We start from the raw sequence: 20698 nt of genomic DNA, 5'->3' as shown, positions 1-20698 counted from the left end.
TTCTTTTGGAGAGATTGGAAACCCAAATTGGTTTACACGGACACAGTTCTGGCTTGGTTTAGATCTTATCTGTCGGAAAGATATCAGTTTGTCTCTGTGAATGGTTTGTCCTCTGACAAACTGTACATTTTGGTGTTCTTCAAGGTTCCGTTTTAGGACCACTGTTGTTTTCACTATATATTTGACCTCTTGGGGATGTCATTCAAAAACATAATGTTAACTTTCACTGCTATGTGGATGACACACAGCTGTACATTTCAATGAAACATGGTGAAGCCCCAAAATTGCCCTCGCAGGAAACCTGTGTTTCAGACATAAGGAAGTGGATGGTTGCAAACTTTATACTTTTAAACTCAGACAAAACAGAGATGCTTGTTCTAGGTCCCAAGAAACAAAGATATCTTCTGTTGAATCTGACAATTAATCTTGATGGTTGTACAGTCGTTTCAAATAAAACTGTGAAGGACCTTGGTGTTACTCTGGACCCTGATCTCTCTTTTGACGAACATATCAAGACTGTTTCAAGGACAGATTTTTTTCATTTACGTAACATTACAAAAATCTGAAATTTTCTGTCCAAAAATGATGCAGAAAAATGAATCCATGCTTTTGTTACTTCTAGGTTAGACTACTGCAATGCTCTACTTTCCGGCTACCCGGATAAAGCACTAAATACACTTCAGTTAGTGCTAAATACAGCTGCTAGAATCCTGACTAGAACAAAAAAATGATCATATTACTCCAGTGGGCTGATTTCAAGGTTTTACTGCTAACCTACAAAAGCATTACATGGGCTTGCTCCTACCTATCTTTCCGATTTGGTCCTGCCGTACATACCTACACGTACGCTATGGTCACAAGACGCAGGCCTCCTAATTGTCCCTTGAATTTCTAAGCAAACAGCTGGAGGCAGGGCTTTCTCCTATAGAGCTCCATTTTTATGGAATGATCTGCCTACCCATATGAGAGACGCGGACTCGGTCTCAACCTTTAAGTCTTTATTGAAGACTCATCTCTTCAGTAGGTCCTATGATTGAGTGTAGTCTGGCCCAGGAGTGTGAAGGTGAACAGAAAGGCGCTGGAGCAACGAACCACACTTGCTGTCTCTGCCTGGCCAGTTCCCCTCTCTCCACTGGGATTCTCTGCCTCTAACCCTATTACAGTGGCTGAGTCACTGGCTTACTGGTGCTCTTCCATGCCATCCCTGGAATGGGTGCGTCACTTGAGTGGGGTGAGTCACTGACGTGGTCTTCCTGTCTGGGTTGGCGCCCCCCCCTTGGGTTGTGCCGTGGCGGAGATCTTTGTGGGCTATACTCAGCCTTATCTCAGGATGGTAAGTTGGTGGTTGAAGATATCCCTCTAGTGGTGTGGGGGCTGTGCTTTGGCAAAGTGGGTGGGGTTATATCCTGCCTGTTTGGCCCTGTCCGGGTGTATCATTGGATGGAGCCACAGTGTCTCCTGACCCCTCCTGTCTCAGCCTTCAACATTTATGCTGCAGTAGTTTGTGTCGGGGGCTAGGGTCTGTTATATCTGGAATATTTCTCCTGTCTTATTTGGTGTCTTGTGTGAATTTAAGTATGCTCTCTCTAATTCTCTCTTTCTTTCTCTCCCTCGGAGGACCTGAGCCCTAGGACTATGCCTTAGGACTACCTGGCATGATGACTCCTTGTTGTCCCCAGTCCACCTGGCCGTGCTGCTGCTCCAGTTTCAACTGTTCTGCCTGCGGCTATGGAACCCTGACCTGTTCACTGTGATTACTATTATTTGACCATGCTGGTAATTTATGAACATTTGAACATCTTGGCCATGTTCTGTTATAATCTCTACCCGGCACAGCCAGAAGAGGACTGGCCACCCCTCATAGCCGGGTTTCTCTCCAGGTTTCTTCCTAGGTTTTGGCCTTTCTAGGAAGTTTTTCCAAGCCACCGTGCTTCTACACCTGCATTGCTTTCTGTTTGGGGTTTTAGGCTAGGTTTCTGTACAACACTTTGATATATCAGCTGATGTAAGAAGGGTGATATAAATACATTTGATGATGATTTCAATTTACTGATTTCCTTGTATGAACTCTAACTCAGTAAAAATCTTTCAAATTGTTATATGTTGTGTTTATATTTTTGTTCAGTGTACTGTATATATGTAACGGGTGTGAAATGGCTAGCTAGTTAGCGGGGTGTGCACTAATGTTACATATACACCAGCGCATATTCTTAGAAATATACATTTGCCCTGTGCTTCTCCAAGCATGCGTGCTCTTCATAAAGGCTAGGCCTATAGTATAGGCCAGTCTTTCTTAAACGTATTTGTGCCAAGGACACCCCAGAGGTATCAAGACGTTTTCAACAGCCAGTCTGTTGCAATATTTTTTTATTTTGTTGCAGCAAGAGAGCTGAACAGCCAGAATGTGGACAGGCGGATCTCGTTAATATCAGCATGCAGGCCTTGGTCACAGGACAACTCCAATAGTTTATCCATCAAGAACCGGTAACAAGCTGTGAGTCTCTTCAGTGCTGGTGAACTTTCCCGGCCGTGGATCAGATTGTGAGGGTAAGTAATCCTTGAATTTGATGTGACCCCATCAATTTATGCATGTGATCCATGTCTACATCACCCACGTCAGGCAGAGTTGAGAATAGGTGGAGCATATTGAAAATGTCACTATCCACTCAGTCTCTCCAAACAGACAGCTTTTTCTTGAAATCAGCAATTTTATAATTTGCTTAGAAATTGTCACTTGCACATCCCTGCATGGATAGGCTGAGCAGCAGTTTCTTCAGTAGGCCTGCAGATCCAGATACAACGGTCCCATCATAATCCATTTCCTGTTATGAACTCCTTCAGAACACAGAATATTTCACCTGCAGTTGTATTCTGAGGCAACTCTTTGCAACAAAGAAATTCTTCATATAATTAGCAACTATATATATATGTCACGACTCCTACCGAAGGTGGCTCCTCTTCCTTTTTTATTTTATTTATTTATTTATTTTATATATATATTTTTTTTATTAACAACAAATCAATAGATAAAGCACATGAGGGAACTCAAGCATACATAGATTACAAACAATAGACAATCGAGCTAGGGGGTACAATATCACATTACAATTACACAAGGACCTTAAGGGACATGCATATACTTACAATTCTAACAGCTTTTTTGTTAGTAGAGCATTTAACCGTCTTAAAATACAGTTCAATTTCTTTTTGTAGGGTACGAAAATTTGGTTTTCTGTTTGTAAATTTACATTTGTGTATATGAAATTTGGTCAAAAGAATAATGAAATTAATTACGTAAAAATGATTCCGCTTATTTATATTGTATGTAAAGAATCCAAACAGTACATCTCTCCACAATAGTGTAAAATCCTCATAAATGTGTTCAATTATAAACCTACTGATGTCTTGCCACAGTTTTCTTACATGTATACAATGCCAAAAAAAGATGCACAACTGTTTCTGGGTGGTCATTATGTGTGTGGCAACATCCAAACTTTTTTCCAACAGATATTATCAATAAATCCATTCCAATAAGGCATGACATAAGGTATAGATACAACATCCTGCTGAAACAAGGATCGTATCGCTCTGTTGTTGAATGGACCAAAAGAGAAACAAATCTTTCCTACTGATGAGTCAACAGGGTCAATAGAAGGTAGGCTCTGAGGGTCAGGTCTTGACATGTTCCTGAATAACATAGCAACACCTGAGGGAATGGCATCTAAAACAATTGCAAAATCTTTAGGTGTTACAGGGACCTTGTAAAGTGATAAGAATTCTTTATAACTGAGTCAAAGACCCTCTGCATTTACCAGTTGGCTCACCAATAGGATATTATTTATGAACCAATATTCTAAAAACAGAGAGGTATTTTTATACAATATATCCCGATTATTCCATATATAATATCTGTGTGGAGAAAAATTGTGTTTATAAATTAAGGACCATGACAAGAAAACCTGCCGATGAAAAGCAGAAAGTTTCACTGGAACTTTGTCAATATTATAATTGCAAAACAACATGAAGTTAAGGCCACCAAAAGAAGAGAAGACATGATGAGGAATAAAATTCCAGATAGAAGTGGGTCTTCTTAGGAATTGTTTTATCCAATTGATCTTGAAAGTATTATTTAAAGTCGTAAAATCCAGAAAATTCAGTCCACCATTCTCATAAGTGTTCATCAAAGAAAGTTGAAAAGCATCTGGTCTATCTCCTTGCTTATTTTACGGTCAATATATAAAGATAGAGCACCATATGTTAGTCTAGAGATACCTTCAGCCTTGGTTATTAGGACTCTACATTTTAAAGATAAGTCCCTCTGTAGCCATTGATTTAGTTTCTTCTGGGTTTTTTTAATAAGAGGGTTAAAATCGAGTAAGCCTCTAGACTTCTGATCCTTTGTAATTGTTATGCCTAAATATGTAAGTTCTTCTTTTACTGGAATACCATAATATGAAGGTGTCACACAATCTTTGACAGCCATGAGTTCACATTTCTTAATGTTAAGATATAGACCAGACGCTTTGGAAAAGGATTGTAATCACATTGATCGATATGGGAATTTGGTTAGCGTCTTTCAGAAAAAGTGTAGTATCGTCAGCCAGCTGGCTTATAATAATTTCTTTACCAGCTATGGAAATACCTTGTACAGGACTATCATTTAAAGAATTTGCAAGAAGTTGGGTGATTAATAAAAACAGGTACGGAGAGATAGGACAACCTTGCCTAATTCCTCTCTTTAACTCAAATCTAGGTGAGGTGCCATATTTCAATTTGATAGAGCTGTTACCATTTGCATAGAGAGTCTTAATAGCTTTACAGAAAAAATCCCCAAAGAAAAATCTGTTCGAAATTGTTTAGCAAATAAAAATAAAGCCTTGCGCTTCACACTGTTTCGTAACCCCCTAGCATTAAGAGATAATATAGACAAAGACAAAACAACAAAGATTATATAAAAGTATAAACTGTAGTAGGATGAGTCAAAGACGTAGGAGCAGTGAACGTAAACGATAAGGAACCGAGATCTGCACCATTTAAGTCAATTTAAAGTGAAAATAGCTTATTCCATAACCTTTGAAATTCAACTAAACTGGAAATTATGTTCAAGACCAAACCAAGGGTTCTTGTAGTAAGAGACTAAAAACCCTCTTTAGTGTAATCAGGAACTATTCTGAGAAATAAAACAACAAATAATAATTTAAATAAAAGGGTACCTACTATTTATCTATTTATCATAAAATAATTGAATAACAAAATGTTTTACATATAAACGTTCCTAAGACCTTTTTTGGAAATAAGTATTAATAACTAAATAGAACAATAACCGTGTAAAGTCAGAGCAGATCTGTATGCCATTTAAAACAGTATCTTAGTTACGGTATACATAAAACATAAATTCAGCTTTCAATCTTCTTCGTAAGTTTGTAAACAAAATAGGACTTCTGGTCATACAAGAACAAACTAATGAATTGAAATACCTGAGTATTCCTGTAAAATAGTCACCTGATGCTTGTTAGGTAAACCACATAAGGAAAATGAGAATACCATGGCTGAAACCATCAACCTGTTCCTTCTAGTGAGATTTTAGGGAGGAATATGGATTTCTGAACCATTGATGAAACCTCGTCCTCCGACGAAGTAAGCAGCCTTCCCCTCACTTCGTGCTATCTTGATCGTTGTCCACAACTTGTTCCTTCTTTCTATGTCTTCCGGGCTGAGATGCTCGGCGAAACGCATACCATGGCTCTGAAGGAAGGCGTTCTTCCTAGCAGCTTTCAATACAGCATCCCTGTAGAATCTGGTAGTGAATAGGATGATGATACCCCTGGGTCTTGAATCGTTTTGCTGTTGCTTCTTGCCGAGGCGATGTACAACGTCGATGGTATCACAAACTTTGTTCTTCTCTGCAGGCAAAACTTCTTGGCAGATACGGATAGCCTCTCCTCGCACATCTTCATTCTCCACCTCTGGCAAGTCTCAGGTTCCATTTTCTTGTGTATTGTTCCAGATCAGTGAGACGTCTATGGTAGACATTGTTATTCTTTTCCACCCTTTCCACATTTTTTTCAACTTTTGCCACTCTCGTTTTCACATCATTAATTTCACCACATGCAAACTCCACAGTCTTTTTCAAGCCTTCGATAACCATTGTGTTCGCGCCTACCATTTTCTCAATGGGGTCACACCTGGAGTTGATGAGTAAGGAGAGGGTAGCCACGATGTCAGAGTTCATGTTGGGTTTTTTGGAGGGTGGAGGTTTGCACGGAGTAACCGGTAAAGAGGGGAATTCGTCATCTTCAGCATTCGAAAGCATGATATTATCCATAGGCCAAGTGTAGTTATGGCAGTTGTCTATAAGCACGTTTCTCTCTTGTTGATTAGCAATAGAACGGCTAACTTTTTCCTTTCTTTTTTTGTCATGACTTTGCATGGACATGCTGAAATAAATGATCCAATTATCATTCCAGTCACAGGAAAGGTCTTATATCTTGAACAAATAAAAATAATAATGACTAAACTTTTTACAATTTTTAATTTTCACAATCTTTCTGAAGTTTGGTACGGAGCTCGGTAAAAAAGCATCTGTTCAAGCAGCCCTCTTGGCACCTTCCTTGGCTCCTCTTCCTGTTCGGCGGCCCTCGGCAGTCGTTGTCACCGGTCTACAAGCTGACACCGATCCCTTTTCCCTTTTCTGTTGGTTTGTCTTATTGGTTTCAACTGTTTCGTGTTTAGGTTTTAATTGGGCTATTTAAGACGGTAATGCCTCCCTGCTCTTTGTGCGGGCTTATTTTTTCCTCTGTTCATGTTTGTGCGATTTCCTTTGTTTTTCTCCGGACTGGTTGGATCCACTCAAATGACGCACCCCTCCTAGGGACGGCATGGAAGAGCACCAGTAAGCCAGTGACTCAGCCCCTGTAATAGGGTAAGAGGCAGAGAATCCCAGTGGAGAGAGGGGAACCGGCCAGGCAGAGACAGCAAGGACCTAGTGAAGAGATGAGTCTTCAATAAAGACTTAAAGATTGAGACTGGGTCTGCGTCTCTCACATGGGTAGGCAGACCATTCCATAAAAATGGAGCTCTATAGGAGAAAGCCCTGCCTCCAGCTGTTCGTTTAGAAATTCTAGGGAAAGTTAGGAGGCTTGCGTCTTGTGACCGTAGCGTATGTGTAGGTATGTACGGCAGGACCAAATCGGAAAGATAGGTAGGAGCAAGCCCATGTAATGCTTTGTAGGTTAGCAGTAAAACCTTGAAATCAGCCCTTGCCTTAACAGGAAGCCAGTGTAAAGGCTAGCACTGGAGTAATATGATCAATTTTTGGGGTTCTAGTCAAGTATCAAAAGTAAAAGTATAAATCATTTCACATTACTTATATTAAGCAAACCAGACATCCCAATTTTGTTTGTATTTCTAAATGTACTGATAGCCAGGAACACACTCCAACACTCCTACATCATTGACTAACGAAGCATGTAGGGTTGACCAGGGATGTTCTCTTGATAAGTGTGTGAATTGGACCATTAATCTCCCAAAATGTAACGAGTACTTTAATCAGGAAAAATTTATAGAAAAAGTACATTATTTTCTTTTGGAATGTAGTGGAGTAAATGTTGTCAAAACTATAAATTATTAAGTACAGATATATTTAAAATACTTAAGTAGTACATTAAAGTATTTTTTACTTAAGTACTTTACACCACTGTTAAAGTTGACACACACATACACACACTCTTCAATTGCAGTTGATTGGTGCAAATTGTCTGGGAAGATCCTCCTCTCTCTCCACTGGCTTCCAGTTGAAGCTCGCATCCGCTACAAGACCATGGTGCTTGCCTACGGAGCTGTGAGGGGAACGGCACCTCAGTACCTCCAGGCTCTGATCAGGCCCTACACCCAAACAAGGGCACTGCGTTCATCCACCTCTGGCCTGCTCGCCTCCCTACCACTGAGGAAGTACAGTTCCCGCTCAGCCCAGTCAAAACTGTTCGCTGCTCTGGCTCCCCAATGGTGGAACACACTCCCTCACGACGCCAGGACAGCGGAGTCAATCACCACCTTCCGGAGACACCTGAAACCCCACCTCTTTAAGGAATACCTAGGATAGGATAAGTAATCCTTCTCACCCCCTCCCCCCTTAAAAGGTTTAGATGCACTATTGTAACGTGGCTGTTCTACTGGATGTCATAAGGTGAATGCACCAATTTGTAAGTCACTCTGGATAAGAGCGTCTGCTAAATGACTTAATTGTAATGTAAAATGTAAGATAGCCAATGTTTCCACCATGTGGCTAAAGCAGGGAGGTGCAGGATACAGACTGTCATAGACACTCTTTTACACAAGTTTATTCAAGGAATATTTAATATACAATATACATGTCAATATATAGTCTCCCCCTTGGGCTGTTTACATCCTGGGTGGTCCAGCTAATCTCCAGCCCTCCATCTTGCCCACCTTAGTGAACATGGCCAGTGTCCCCAGCCCAATACATGCCGTCGTGCCTGTCATTGCACTGTGAGCTGTGTATCATAGAGAAAAAAATACATGTTATTAGTGGAAAAGAAAGAGGATAATATCTGGTGCCCCTCTGTATCTCAAGCAAACATCATCTGGCAATGAGAAGATGTTCACTGTCCTACAAAGTTCTTATAGCGCTTGATAGATGACAGCAATATGATGGTAACTATGTGGGATGTTAACAAGGGCAGAAGGGAAAATACCTCTTTTTATAATTAAACCCTGAAAGAAAATGCTTTGAAACAGAGGAGGTTCCACCCAAACTTATCCATTAAGAATGCTCATTTTATTTATCCGTTTCAAAACGTTTGTTCCCATTTGTTCCTACTGCATGTAACCCAAATCTTCAGCATACTATTTAATATAGACTACTCACTACGAGCTCCAAGAAAGACTCCTGATGCACAGCCTCCGAGGAAATAGTTCACCGGATCATCAGGAGCATCCCGGGCCTGTGCAGCTAGACAAGTGGTCATTCCAAAGATCGCCCCCAAGGCAGCTGTCATGAAAGGAAAGATAATTGGTTAAGGCCTGGATTTAATCAGATCATGCATTAGTCCTAACCAGCGATAGTTGACACCCGCATAACTGATGTAACTGCGTTGGAGCTGTCAAATCGGTGAGCAGCTGCACTTGATCATTTTCACAAAGCCACACCTGTCCCGTTCAGAACAAGAAAGTGTAGACTATATAAATTGTAATGACTCTCAAATTGAAAATCATTAAATAATGAGGATTTCTATCAGCCTAATCGAGGTGTAAATTACATCTCACATTCCACTGTTCTAATGTGTAAACAAGGCTAATAGCAATGTTCGCTTTAGGTATAATGACAGGTGTCGCTTGTGGATTTGACAGCTCTAACACAATTACACTCTGACACTGCCAAAACAACCGCTATGTTGATGTTGGCTGAAGTGAATATGATTGAATAGAGCCCTAAATTAACACATACTGACATAAACCCACCTTAACTGTTTGTTTACAAATCCTTATGACAAACATCTGATCACCCCCCCCAAAAAAAATCTGATCACTATTGAAACACTAAGATCAAACAGACACTTTCACCATCACTCAAACGAGGCAACTGTAGAGACTCCGTGTTTATTAGGTACATTTCAGCATTGTGACCTGGGCCTATATCCACAAAGCTGAATGCTGATCTAGGATCAGTTTTGCATTATACGGACAGACCCTAGATCAGCAGTCCAACAGATGCTTTGTGGATACGGCCCTTGGACTAAATCTTCTTGACAAATGTAGTGTACTGATCTGAGATAACATTCTAGCCTGAACCCTGTTGGCTACTGGTCTAGGTGTATCTAGGTATTTAAGTGTAAGATTGGATACCTTCATGGCAGCAAGCCAGGTGATTATTATCAGTGTATGAGATTAGAGACATGCATACCCATGGTTACTGTGCCATTTGTGGCTCTCTGAACAGCTTGGATTGCGGAATCAGGCTGGAATGCCACAATGTGATAGGCTGAACCCACCAACCCTGTGTGTAAAAAAAATACATTTAAAAAATTGGCTGTTAGAGTACTGTGCATTTGGTTAACTAGCTAGCTACCTACTTGACAAGTAATTTTGTCTTTCAAAGTCACAAGAATGTTAGCTATGATTAGCTTGCTAGCTAACTGGTAAACATCATTCAAAATCCAGTTTAATTTACTGCCTTAGCTGTACTGCCTGGCAGCAACTGCTGGCTAAACAACTAGCTAACGGAATAACGTTAGCTGACGTTACATTTGTTGAAAACAACACATTGCTTACTAGTACAGTAAGCTAGCACTAGTTAGTTAGAATGACAGTTAACTATGCTATGGCAAGTTAGCTCGGCAGCTAGCTAACGTTAACCTGTTATGGGGTCTAGTGTTACTTTACTGTTCTTTACCTCCAGCTAGCTAATTTCAACAATGTATTTCTGTGTGTAAGATTTAGATACCTAGAGCTGTGCCCAATTTAGTGGTGATCCATGTTTTCTCGATACAATCTTTCCCCTCTTGCAGATCCCAATAACCCATTTTGGATTTCACATGAAGGACACAGACATTGAGGAAATATCGCGAGATGGGGGGGAAAGAAGACGACACTTGAAATTTCGGAAAACTTTATTGATAAACATGTATTAGCTAAACAAACATCTTATGAAAAGTATTCTTTTTACTTAAAAAAAAATACAATTACTGTTTAAATGTGTTATTAGCTACATATAAAACAACATAACACACTGACAACTTTTCTACATTGTATGTAAAGCTGTCAACACGACTGTTTCCGGGGCGGAGTTTAATCCACAGGTTACAAAGAGAATCAGTTTCAAAGTTCATTCAAGTTATCCAGCTTTTTTAAAATTTCAAAACAGTGCAAATAACGAACGAGTATATAGCTCGAGGCATGTTGTTCGTAATGAATCAATTAAATTATATATTGATGCATTTCTTATGAGTTTTGGAGCTTAGAATCTCGTAGGATGACGTGTCGGTAGCGGTAGCTGGTTAGCATAACATAATCAATACTTTTTTTCTGGACACGGAACAATATTTTTTGGTTCAGTTGTTTAACGAGGAACAAACGCTGAAGAGGGTGCAGGCATGGCAGGAAGAGTAAACACCAGCCCTCCGGTGAAATGCTTGTTCACGAGATTTCAAGTGATCATTCATTGCTCTCTTATTTGATCGTTAATCAATCTTCTACGGTGTGCTATTGTAACTTGACTTTAGGTCGTACCATATTCCTCATGTGACATGTCCTCGCCATCACCAGTCCAAATTCGGGAGGCGAACGCACACCTGGTAGCTGTGCACAGGCGGGTAGCAGAGCTGGAACAGTGGCTCGAGGCAGCAGAGAACACCGTGAGGGAGCAAGCAGAGAGTCTCATCAGGAAGGACGAGCAACTGAGGGCTGCTACCCAGGAGATCGCCGAGGCCAAGGATAAGTAAGTGATTGAGGTCTTGTCTCTTCGGGGCAATACCAAAGCTCCCGTTTAATATCCCCAACCATTGTTATTTAATATGTAAAAGGTTATCAATCATGTCTAATTTATTTTCTCTAGAGAGATTCACTACCTCCACGAGAAGCTGTGCAAGTCAGAAGAGACCATCCAGAGGTTTCAGAACATGGTCAAGGAGAAGGATGCTATGATAGGACAGTTGCAACATCGCTGCCAGCTCCTGGACAACATCTGCAAGAGCAGGCCTTTACTGGACAGTATGCTGTCCCATATGGCTGAGGCAGAAAGACTTGGGCCAGTTGTGGGGATGGGTGAACCCACTGCCAATACGTCCCTCACAGACGGGGAGTCAAACTGCAGTCCCAACCGCATCTCTAACCACAAAGACTTCTCCCTCAGTGAGGATGACATGGATAACCAGGAGCTGGATGAGATAGTGTTTGGAACAACGGTATAGTAAAAGGCCCCTGAGAAGCATTACATAGGTTAGAGGTGAAAAGGTTCTAGAAGAGGATAGTACTTGAAGTAGAGGCATGAGTAATTTCAAAACATCATGCATGTTATTTTTTTCATGTTCAAGTAGTTCTGTATGTTAAGCAGATGACTTACAACTTAACATCTTACATGAATGTGGGGGAACTGCTTGACACGTTATGAAGCCTTTGATGTAACCAAATGGAGAGAAACTAATCTGCCTTGATTCCATGTCTTAACCAGACGTGAAATGTATAGACATCTGGTTATCGTCTGTTACTGTTTTAACTGCTATATTTTTATACTGTAATATCAAATATTTGGAAATAGTGTAAACAGGACCTCTATGGTCAGTGTTCAGCTGGTCAAAGTTCAGAAAGTACATCTGCAAGGCTAGGTTCCAATCCATCCCATGCTTTGTATATGTAGTGTATACTTTTTAATCTTTTTTTTGTGACAATTCAGTTTAAAGTGTTTTTTCAGGGATTGTAGTTACTCCCTTGTAAACATGACACATTTAATGGTGAATATAAGACATACAGTAGCCACGTACTGGCATCAATATTTGCTTCAGTGAAGCAAGTCTATGCAACATTAGCTGCTACATCGATGTCACATTCCAGTAGGGTCAGAATCAAAGTGGTTATTTTTTTCATAATGGAAGGAAAGTTCCTATGATGGCCTTCAAGGTTATTATATGTGGTGGTAGGAAGGTGGATGGTTGTCAAACTGTTGCTGAAAAACAGCAAGTATGTGAGCAAGGGTAAATTGACAAATACATCCCACGATTTAGACCCATTGGTTGAGAGAAAGGTGGTAAGCGTGAGCCCATAGGTTAAATGGCAAGCGTGAGGAATGTGCATTATTGTGCCACGCTTATAGGCTAAGGTAAATGGGTGAATGGCATTCCGCACTTGGCTAATGGGAAGAGATGAAACAAGATGCTATGCAGTTTTTCTATTCTACAGGCATAGAATACAAAGTGAATTGTTTAAACAAGCATTCAGATCAGCCTTCCTGATTGAACTTTGTATTAAATCTACAAATGTAGTTTGACATCACAGCCATGCCTTGTACTCTTTATATTGGATGGTTTTGCTTAATCATTGTAGAAGCAATATAGTGTTGGCTTAAATCATCAGGTGGCTAAAAGTTTCTGCTTTTTCTTTCAGTACAACTGCATGATTGTGCTGCTTAAACTGTTCCGTTTGTGATCACTGTACCTTTAGCATGGGGACAGTTGCATATTGCCTCTGAACTGTAAAATGTGTGCTCACTCTGTTCATGTTACGGTCATAGTCAATGAAGAAATGAGAATAGGTATCTGTTCAATGAGGAAATGCTTTAACAGGGCAGTCTGTTACATGAATAAATTATTCATACACCATTTACTTGGAAAAATAACTTGGCAGTGTGAGAGAACAAAAAAACAATGCTACCTTTGTAGAACATACCCCACTAGAAGACATGCAGGCACAGGGAATGGTGCTTGACAGACTATGGTGGCCATTGCCCCCGTGGGACTTGACTCATTGAGAACATTATCCTGGTGGAGACGCATACATTAGAAGTTATGCTAGGGAAGTTCAGATAACCGTATATGCATGTGTCTTTAGCAGTTAGGCAGGAATGAAACCATGTTTCACCCCAGAATAGTAATGTACTGAGATATCATTGCATAGTCAGAATAATTTTAGTCCATACTGGGCATAAAGGGAAATAACATAAGAATTGTTGAAAGTACATCGTAATCTTTATTAATCAATACAAAATAACATTTTCATAAGTTTGACCAACGCGACCCCCCCCACAAATTTAATTTAGATAAACATTGAGACAATCAAAAGTAATTGTGAACACTATATGGTGGTTACATTAAGATCAAATCATTCCTTGCTTTGGGCAGAGGTAATTTTGGCCAGGCTTTATCATTGCTGCACTACCAGTTTCCCCCTGCCAATGCAGTTGTAGAAGCCTTTAGTGCCATCAGGGCCAAGCGGCTGGCGCAGCACATCCACCACGCCCAGTGGCCTCTTGGGCAGGCCAGGCGAGAGGGGCCCACCTTTGTCAGGAAAAAATGTCTGGGCGGCAGTCTTCCGACGCTGGACCCAGGGGCTCCCCACAAAGCCCAAACTTTCCTGGGAATAGTCCCCGGAGCACTTACTCCTGCTACCAAAGCTTCCATTGCCACTGGATACAGGGCTGCTGCTGATCTCTGGAGCGGCCAGCGGGGACGGAGTGTGGCCACTGGGGAACAGCTTGCGGGGCAGGAGGGGGCTCCCCACAGGGCTACAAACTGGGTTCTTGTAGGGGTCTGAGCGGAAGGAGGACACCCGGGGGATGGCCAGGGGGCTGCCGTACAGAGCCTGAGGTCGTGTGACCCTGCGGTTGGGCCTGGGCGAGGCAGGGGCGAAGTCAGACTCAGATGAGCTGTAGAGGGCAGAGTCCTCCAAGGAGTAGCCCAGGTAGCGTCTGCCCTTGCGGTTGGGCTTCCTCGAGCACACACTCTCGATGCCGTCCTCAGACTCTTCCTCTGTGCGGTCCTGGCTGCCCCTTGGCTTCCTGGTGCCCCTGCTGCCTAGGAGTACCACGTGTACAGCCCTGTTCCCCTGTAGCTGCTCCTCAGCCTGCAGGGCCTCATAGGCCCGCCGTGCCCCCTCCAGGTACTCATACTCCACCACGGCACACACCTTACGCCCCAGCTCCATGTGTTTCTTTGCATACCTCTTGAGCTCGGCAGGGATCTCCTTTCCTGGGCGCAGGATGCGGAGGGACGTGATGGTGCCGTAGCAGCCAAATAGTCTCATGGCTGTCTCCATCAAGCTCTGCTGCTCCACCCCCGGGGCTACGCTCTCCTCATCGTTGTCCTCTCCTCCCAGGAGGTTCCAGGCCAGCAGCAGCTTGCTGGTGGGGACACACAGTAGCCAGTCGGGCACTGGGTCCCTCCGTCGCACCTTGGTTCCCTCCTCGTTGACTTCCAGCTGCTGCGTGGTGCGAGCCGCAGCCAGAGTGGTTCGCCAGTCACGTGTGAGCTCCCTGATCTACGACACAGAATGTTTAGGTTAGTAATTTTCAAAGGTTATCAAAAAAAGGTTATCAAAAGACATGTCAGTGCAGGCCAAAGCAACCTATAAATCCTACCTTTTTGAATGAAGTTAGTAACTTCACACTGACGTAGCCCTTCTTGTTCCTCTGAACATGTTTCAGTAAAAAGGCATCTTCAGACAGGCTCTCATTGGTAAGATAGTTTTCTAGCCGAGTTGCAATTTTCTGTTTCAGGTCTGCAACAGGGGTACTCCAGCCTTCATCCTGAATACAATCCTCTTCTTCAAACACATCAGTCAACTCGGTGGAACTTCTGCAGAACCATTGATATCAACATTCAAAAGTTGATAAACATTTTGTGTTTTTTGACATTGAATACACCTCAATTGAGGTGAATGCACATGCTCCACTCGAACAAGAACATTACAGCCTATATTTCTGATCATGTTTTTGTAATGACCAATCTGGTCCCTGTAAGTCTGAACAATTCATTTTAAAACATGACACATTTAAATTGATTATCAGATAATACAGTAATCATCTGTAACATGGGCTCTTACCCATCCAAACTATCATATGTTCTATCCTCTGTGTATGACCCAAGCCGCTTTGAATCTGGGGACAGCTGATACATTTGCAAGCCACATCGGAAGACGTCTGCAGTTGGTGAAGACATGTTGTGAGACTGAAACGAATTTTTATATCGATAAACTCAGATGATTTGTAGCCTACCTGTATGTGTGTTGAGCATGTTTGTAGTTTACTTTATATTGTAACCATTACCTGAAGTTACAAAGCAAAAGTATTCACTTTAAATTAGCCTACCTGATATCCTCTTTGCCCGACGTTTCCCCGGTCTCCACCGCACATGTTGACATGGAATATTTTTAGAAATTCTAATTTCTGGTGTCCCTTACGTCACAATTGAGAGAACTTGACCATTGGATAATGACATGTTTGATGTATGCAATCAAGGAAAATCAGGTGTTTACATTTGGTATTCTACACTACCATTGATTATACCGTTGTGTGAGCAGTTTTCCCTTGTTTTTGAAGGCCACACATTCAGGCCTAAATCGAATATTCATATAAATGTTGTTCACCGTACTTTATCTGTGTGACTGTTTAGACAGGCAGCCCAATTTTGATATTTTTTCCGCTATTTGGTCTTTTGACCAATCACATCAGTTCTTTTTCAAAACGGATCTAATTGGTATGGAGCCCCTTAGGCATCATTGTGGAGAGAGCAAAAACTGCCATACTAACCCGTTCCTTGGTTGTTGTTGTTGTTGTTTTTTATCCATTCCCCTTGATTTAAAAAAAAATCAATTGCAATTATATTTTTTAATCAGTTCCCTCATATTTTGTATTAATTCACTCAGGTTTTTAATCCACTCAATTTTAATAATCCTCGGAATATGCGTGTTTTTCCATTCATTGTGTCTGGACCCCTTTGTCAGAAATTATGCTGCTGATGGAACCATAGTCTGAGATCAATTAGAACAGGTAAACGATTTATAATTGCTTATGTAGCTAGCTGGCAGAAACGCTTCGATCACACCGACAGTGTTTTGCATTTTGGTACACCACAATTACATTACATTCAATTCCAATGAAACGCAGCGTTTGCCTTACATCATTGCGTTTGATGCGGTGCATCAATTGGATTTATCAAATGTATGCGGCTTGACAGAAATGGTAGCAGAAGGTGACGTTTCGAACACACCGACAGCCATCATCTGGATATGTGTGCAACAACAGTTCAACATTTACCTTCTGCTACCATTTCTGTCAAGCCGTCTACATATACAGTTTGACGCATACATTCGATAAATCCAATGTATGCACCACACCGACCACACATGCATGACAAACAATGGCGGAAGTAGGCTACAAGAAGTTCTAGCCATGGGGAGTTGAGCCAGCAGCCGACATTCAGTAATGCTGAATGGACAGCGCTTTGCGTGCGCAGTGACTCCGCTCATTGGACAAGTATAAGGCAGGTTTCTCAAACTCGGTCCTGGGTGCACGTTTTTTTTTTTTTTGCCGTAGCACTAGACAGCTGATGAAGATATTAAACTCATCCTGCTTTGATTATTTGAATCAGCTGTGAAGTGCTAGGGCAAAAAACAAAATGTGCACTCAGGGGGGCCCAGGACCGAGTTCTGGAAACCCTGGTATAGCAGATCAACTCAGTGGTGCTGAAAGGCCAGTGCTGCTGCCTAGCCAGATATATATCATTCTCCCGTTTTGTCGGCAGTGGGATAGTTGGGGCACAGTTTGTCTCACACATTGCTGTGTTTGTGACATTCATTTTTGGACTTATAGATTAATGAGAAATATATTGATTCTTCAAGAATATAACTTATAAATGCCTCATGAGCTTAGTTCAACTTTCACATCCTATCAGAACCCAACATATAAGTTTGTTTTAATTTTGATATCATGGATGGTCAGTCCTTGCATCCATAGCTCTGTGTATGAATTTGAGTGGTTACATTTCTCCAGGCCCATTCCTCAGCCTTTTTATTACTTCAGTTATGGATTCTTGCTTTAATTGAGCTCTCTATCTATTACATCTTAATGTATTCATCCATCCACTATAACCATCCATCAAATAAAGTTACTTGCTCAAAGCTGTAACTATTTTCCTCCTTTGTTTTCAGATTGACTGCAGTGCTGTCGAGGGCATGATGGATGCCCAACTCTCACAATACGTGCCCAGGTTTGGTGATCTTAAATCAGTACTGCAAAAGAGAAGGGGCCGCTCTCCAGGGATCAAGTGTATCCAATGCTGCAGAGAGGGATATAGAACATTTTAAACACTGAAAGAAAAGTAATGAGAAGTCAGCAAAACTTTGGAAACGCCAACAATTAGAAAACAGAATGTACTTTCCAAATTGTATGGCTGGAACAACTTGGTGTCAACTCATTCTGCCAAGTCACAGATAAAGAAAGGTGGTGAGACAAGACAATTAAAGGCAGCAAAGATGGTTACAATAGCAGAGCTGTTGGAGGTCGGTACGGCACTTTTTTCTTTCCAAATAGAAAAAGCTAACTAGGGCATGTTAATGGTTTTGAATTCACCATGCGAGACTTTACTGAGGAAGACCTAGACCCATCTACTACATTGGTCGAACAATACGAACTCAGAAAAGTTTTAAACATTTTTAGACTATATCTTTCCAGCAACAAAAGAAACGATGCGGCAGATGAAAGTCTCAAGGCAGCTGCCTCTATCTCTACAGAGAAGAATAACAGAACCAAGTACAACAGAATCGCCAATGTTTTCTCATCTGACGACGAAAGCCTGGAATTGGAGGAAATCAGCACAGGGGACATTACCATCCACCGCAAAGAAAGCCTGGAATCAGAGGAAATTGACACAGAGGACAATCCCATCGGTCTTCAAGCTTACCACTCCCTCCACTCACCTGGCCAGGAAGAACAAAAACATTTGCATCTGCTATAACAGACAGGAGGCTCTTGATACCCCCTCACAACCAATGGTTGAAATATCAGGTTTGAGTGACAAAATACTGGGTGTATCAATATCAATGGACAAAGAAATTCAAGTGGGATATCCTTTTCTAGCTGATGAGTGCTTTGCGTGATGATGCACTTCCAATTGATGCTATGTTATTTTCAACGCCGAGGCCTACCCCCACCCCGCAAAGGATACCCAGAATCAGAATTCGTAGAGGAAATGTGTTCCAAGACCTGAATGCTGCCATTCAAGATGTAGGTGTTTCTGAAGAAGACACCATTTTAGAGAGAGAAATTATTCTACCCAATGGCACCACAGAGAAAGGTGAGGCCCATGTTGGAGTGCTGAGGGACGCCTTAAGTGAATACTGGGAAACATTCATGAGGAAGTGAACAAGTGGAACCATGAAAATTCCCATGACATGAAGGACTCGTGGGAAACTGTTGCAAAAGTGATGATCCTTGGATACAACATGGTAGGCTACTTCCCTTTAGCGTTGGCCAAGCCATTTTTGCAACACTGTCTTGGAGAACAGATCAAATCTGAAAACTTCTTGGCAACATTTTTGGAGTCTATACCAAGTGAGGAAAAGCTCATCATCAAACAGTCAATCCAAGATTGCTCGTCAGTTGCTGGGAGCACATGATGTCAAGATTCTGATCAATGAGATGAACTGGCAGAAGATGCTACTTGAAGTCACCCACAAAGAAATCATATCCTGAGTCCTGGAACAGCGTACTGAAAAGGTTGAAAAAGCATCTTGGGGGTTTTGACTAGGTTCTCGGGAGCCTCACACCAACATTCAAGAGTTGCTGCAGCTGTTAAACATGATACCTTACTCAAGAGGGAACAAACGATCATGGACTTTTTAAACAAGTACATCCATAACTGCTCAACCAACTGCCTAAGAAATGTCTCAGATTTTGCACAGGTAATTTCAATGTTGAACAATGATAATTAAGTAGCTCACCAGCTAGCGTGTATTTTGTTTGATATTGCTTCTATGGACGTTAAATGCAAATGTAATTTACTGTTTCTCTGTTCTGTCTTACTTTCTTATACAGGTGCAGATGTCCTTGTCTTTATACAGGTGCAGATGTACTTGTGTCTACAGCCATTCACGTCTACTTTGTTGAGCCCAAGAGTGACTTTGTGAGAAGCCCAAATCACACACACGGAGATGTGTTTTGGAGATCCCCCAACACCTACACATCATACCTTGAGATGCCAGAGGAATTCACCCAGGTCCTGGATTCCAAAGTGTGGGTGATGGACATCATTTAAATGTAAGTGAGACCTTTTCTCACACAATGAACTTTCTCAATTCAATCATGTAGCATTAGTAGATGAATTGTCAAACGTTACCAGGGAGGATGCTAGTTGCGTTAGAGGGGAGCAGTATAAATGTATCTGTCTTGTTCCACCAGGCTACCTGACCCAATTATGTTTTTTTAAACATTTTTAAGTTTTTATAATATGTTTATTATTTTACAATAAAAAATCTAATAAAAAAGACAGCAATACTAACAATGACATTCATTGTACTGTTGAATGGGATGGCCAATTTAGAGGACAAAACTAAACTTAAACTCACACATACACAAAATAAAACAAAATCCTATTAGGTGGTATATGAAGACAGCATATAGTCATTACAAGCAGTGTAGTTAAGCCAAAAATAAATGTTGAGTGGAGTACAGCACAGAGTAGCAGCAGATCGTCAACCCAGTTATGAAGCGGGACTAGACCATTTATCCAGTATCGGCTGCCATATTTTGTAAAACATTAGAGTTCTATTGGAGGTATTGTATCGAATCTTTTCCATATGTATTACATTCCCTAAATCCCGTAACCACATTTCAAAGGTAGGTACAGTCTCCAGTTTCCAAAATTGCAATATGAGCCTTTTGGCTAATAGAGTACAAAGAGAGACAGCTTTCCCTTTGTGGTTATTCCCATCAACTGTACCAAACAGAGTGGTCAATGGGTCTGGGGCTAGAACTCTATCAAAGGCTCTAGATAAATAATCAAAAATGAGAGCCCAGTAAACATGTAATTTAGGACATGTCCAGAATAAGTGGGTCAACATCCCCTCATCCTGCTTGCACCTCTCACACAGTGGTGAGGTGTCCGGGAATATTTTATGCAGTTTTACTTTTGAGTAATGTAACCTGTGTATCACCTTAAACTGTACAAGGTTGTGTCTGGCATTCACTGAACTG

General features: G+C 41.4%; 3 protein-coding genes and 1 long non-coding RNA gene across 8 annotated transcripts; 2 read left to right on the top strand and 2 right to left on the bottom strand.

Moving 5' to 3' along the window:
* Nucleotides 1–8323: 8323 nt before the first annotated feature.
* On the bottom strand, nucleotides 8324–10628 carry LOC118401402 (NADH dehydrogenase [ubiquinone] 1 alpha subcomplex subunit 11-like). Its single transcript, XM_035798879.2, has 4 exons — nucleotides 10463–10628; nucleotides 9923–10015; nucleotides 8888–9010; nucleotides 8324–8513 (listed from the first exon to the last, which is right to left on the bottom strand). The coding sequence occupies exons 1-4, from the start codon at nucleotides 10539–10541 to the stop codon at nucleotides 8401–8403; spliced, it is 408 nt and encodes a 135-aa protein (XP_035654772.1). The 5' UTR covers nucleotides 10542–10628; the 3' UTR covers nucleotides 8324–8400.
* A 145-nt stretch (nucleotides 10629–10773) lies between these two features.
* On the top strand, nucleotides 10774–13331 carry LOC118401401 (vimentin-type intermediate filament-associated coiled-coil protein-like). Of its 2 annotated transcripts, none has more exons than XM_035798878.2 (3): nucleotides 10774–11168; nucleotides 11284–11455; nucleotides 11573–13331. In XM_035798878.2, the coding sequence occupies exons 1-3, from the start codon at nucleotides 11147–11149 to the stop codon at nucleotides 11925–11927; spliced, it is 549 nt and encodes a 182-aa protein (XP_035654771.1). In that variant the 5' UTR covers nucleotides 10774–11146; the 3' UTR covers nucleotides 11928–13331. The 2 variants fall into 2 exon arrangements, with proteins under 2 accessions (XP_035654771.1, XP_035654770.1); XM_035798877.2 differs by having other exon boundaries at nucleotides 10775–11141; nucleotides 11241–11455.
* Nucleotides 13332–13675: 344 nt separating this feature from the next.
* larp6b (La ribonucleoprotein 6, translational regulator b) lies at nucleotides 13676–15949 on the bottom strand. Of its 4 annotated transcripts, none has more exons than XM_035798873.2 (4): nucleotides 15815–15949; nucleotides 15550–15674; nucleotides 15086–15302; nucleotides 13676–14985 (listed from the first exon to the last, which is right to left on the bottom strand). In XM_035798873.2, the coding sequence occupies exons 1-4, from the start codon at nucleotides 15857–15859 to the stop codon at nucleotides 13873–13875; spliced, it is 1500 nt and encodes a 499-aa protein (XP_035654766.1). In that variant the 5' UTR covers nucleotides 15860–15949; the 3' UTR covers nucleotides 13676–13872. The 4 variants fall into 4 exon arrangements, with proteins under 4 accessions (XP_035654766.1, XP_035654768.1, XP_035654767.1 ...); XM_035798875.2 differs by having other exon boundaries at nucleotides 15550–15646; nucleotides 15815–15912; XM_035798874.2 differs by lacking the exon at nucleotides 15815–15949 and adding an exon at nucleotides 15722–15755 and having other exon boundaries at nucleotides 15550–15646.
* A 181-nt stretch (nucleotides 15950–16130) lies between these two features.
* Nucleotides 16131–20083, top strand: LOC118401403 (uncharacterized). Its single transcript, XR_004829256.2, has 3 exons — nucleotides 16131–16495; nucleotides 17656–19407; nucleotides 19541–20083. It is a non-coding gene; the product is annotated as an uncharacterized LOC118401403 (long non-coding RNA).
* The last annotated feature ends 615 nt before the right edge of the window (nucleotides 20084–20698 follow it).

This window comes from Oncorhynchus keta, chromosome 22, assembly GCF_023373465.1.
Source record: "Oncorhynchus keta strain PuntledgeMale-10-30-2019 chromosome 22, Oket_V2, whole genome shotgun sequence".
Taxonomy (NCBI): domain Eukaryota; kingdom Metazoa; phylum Chordata; class Actinopteri; order Salmoniformes; family Salmonidae; genus Oncorhynchus; species Oncorhynchus keta.
Note: the sequence above shows the minus strand (reverse complement) of the source record. Positions and strands in the feature narration are given on the sequence as shown.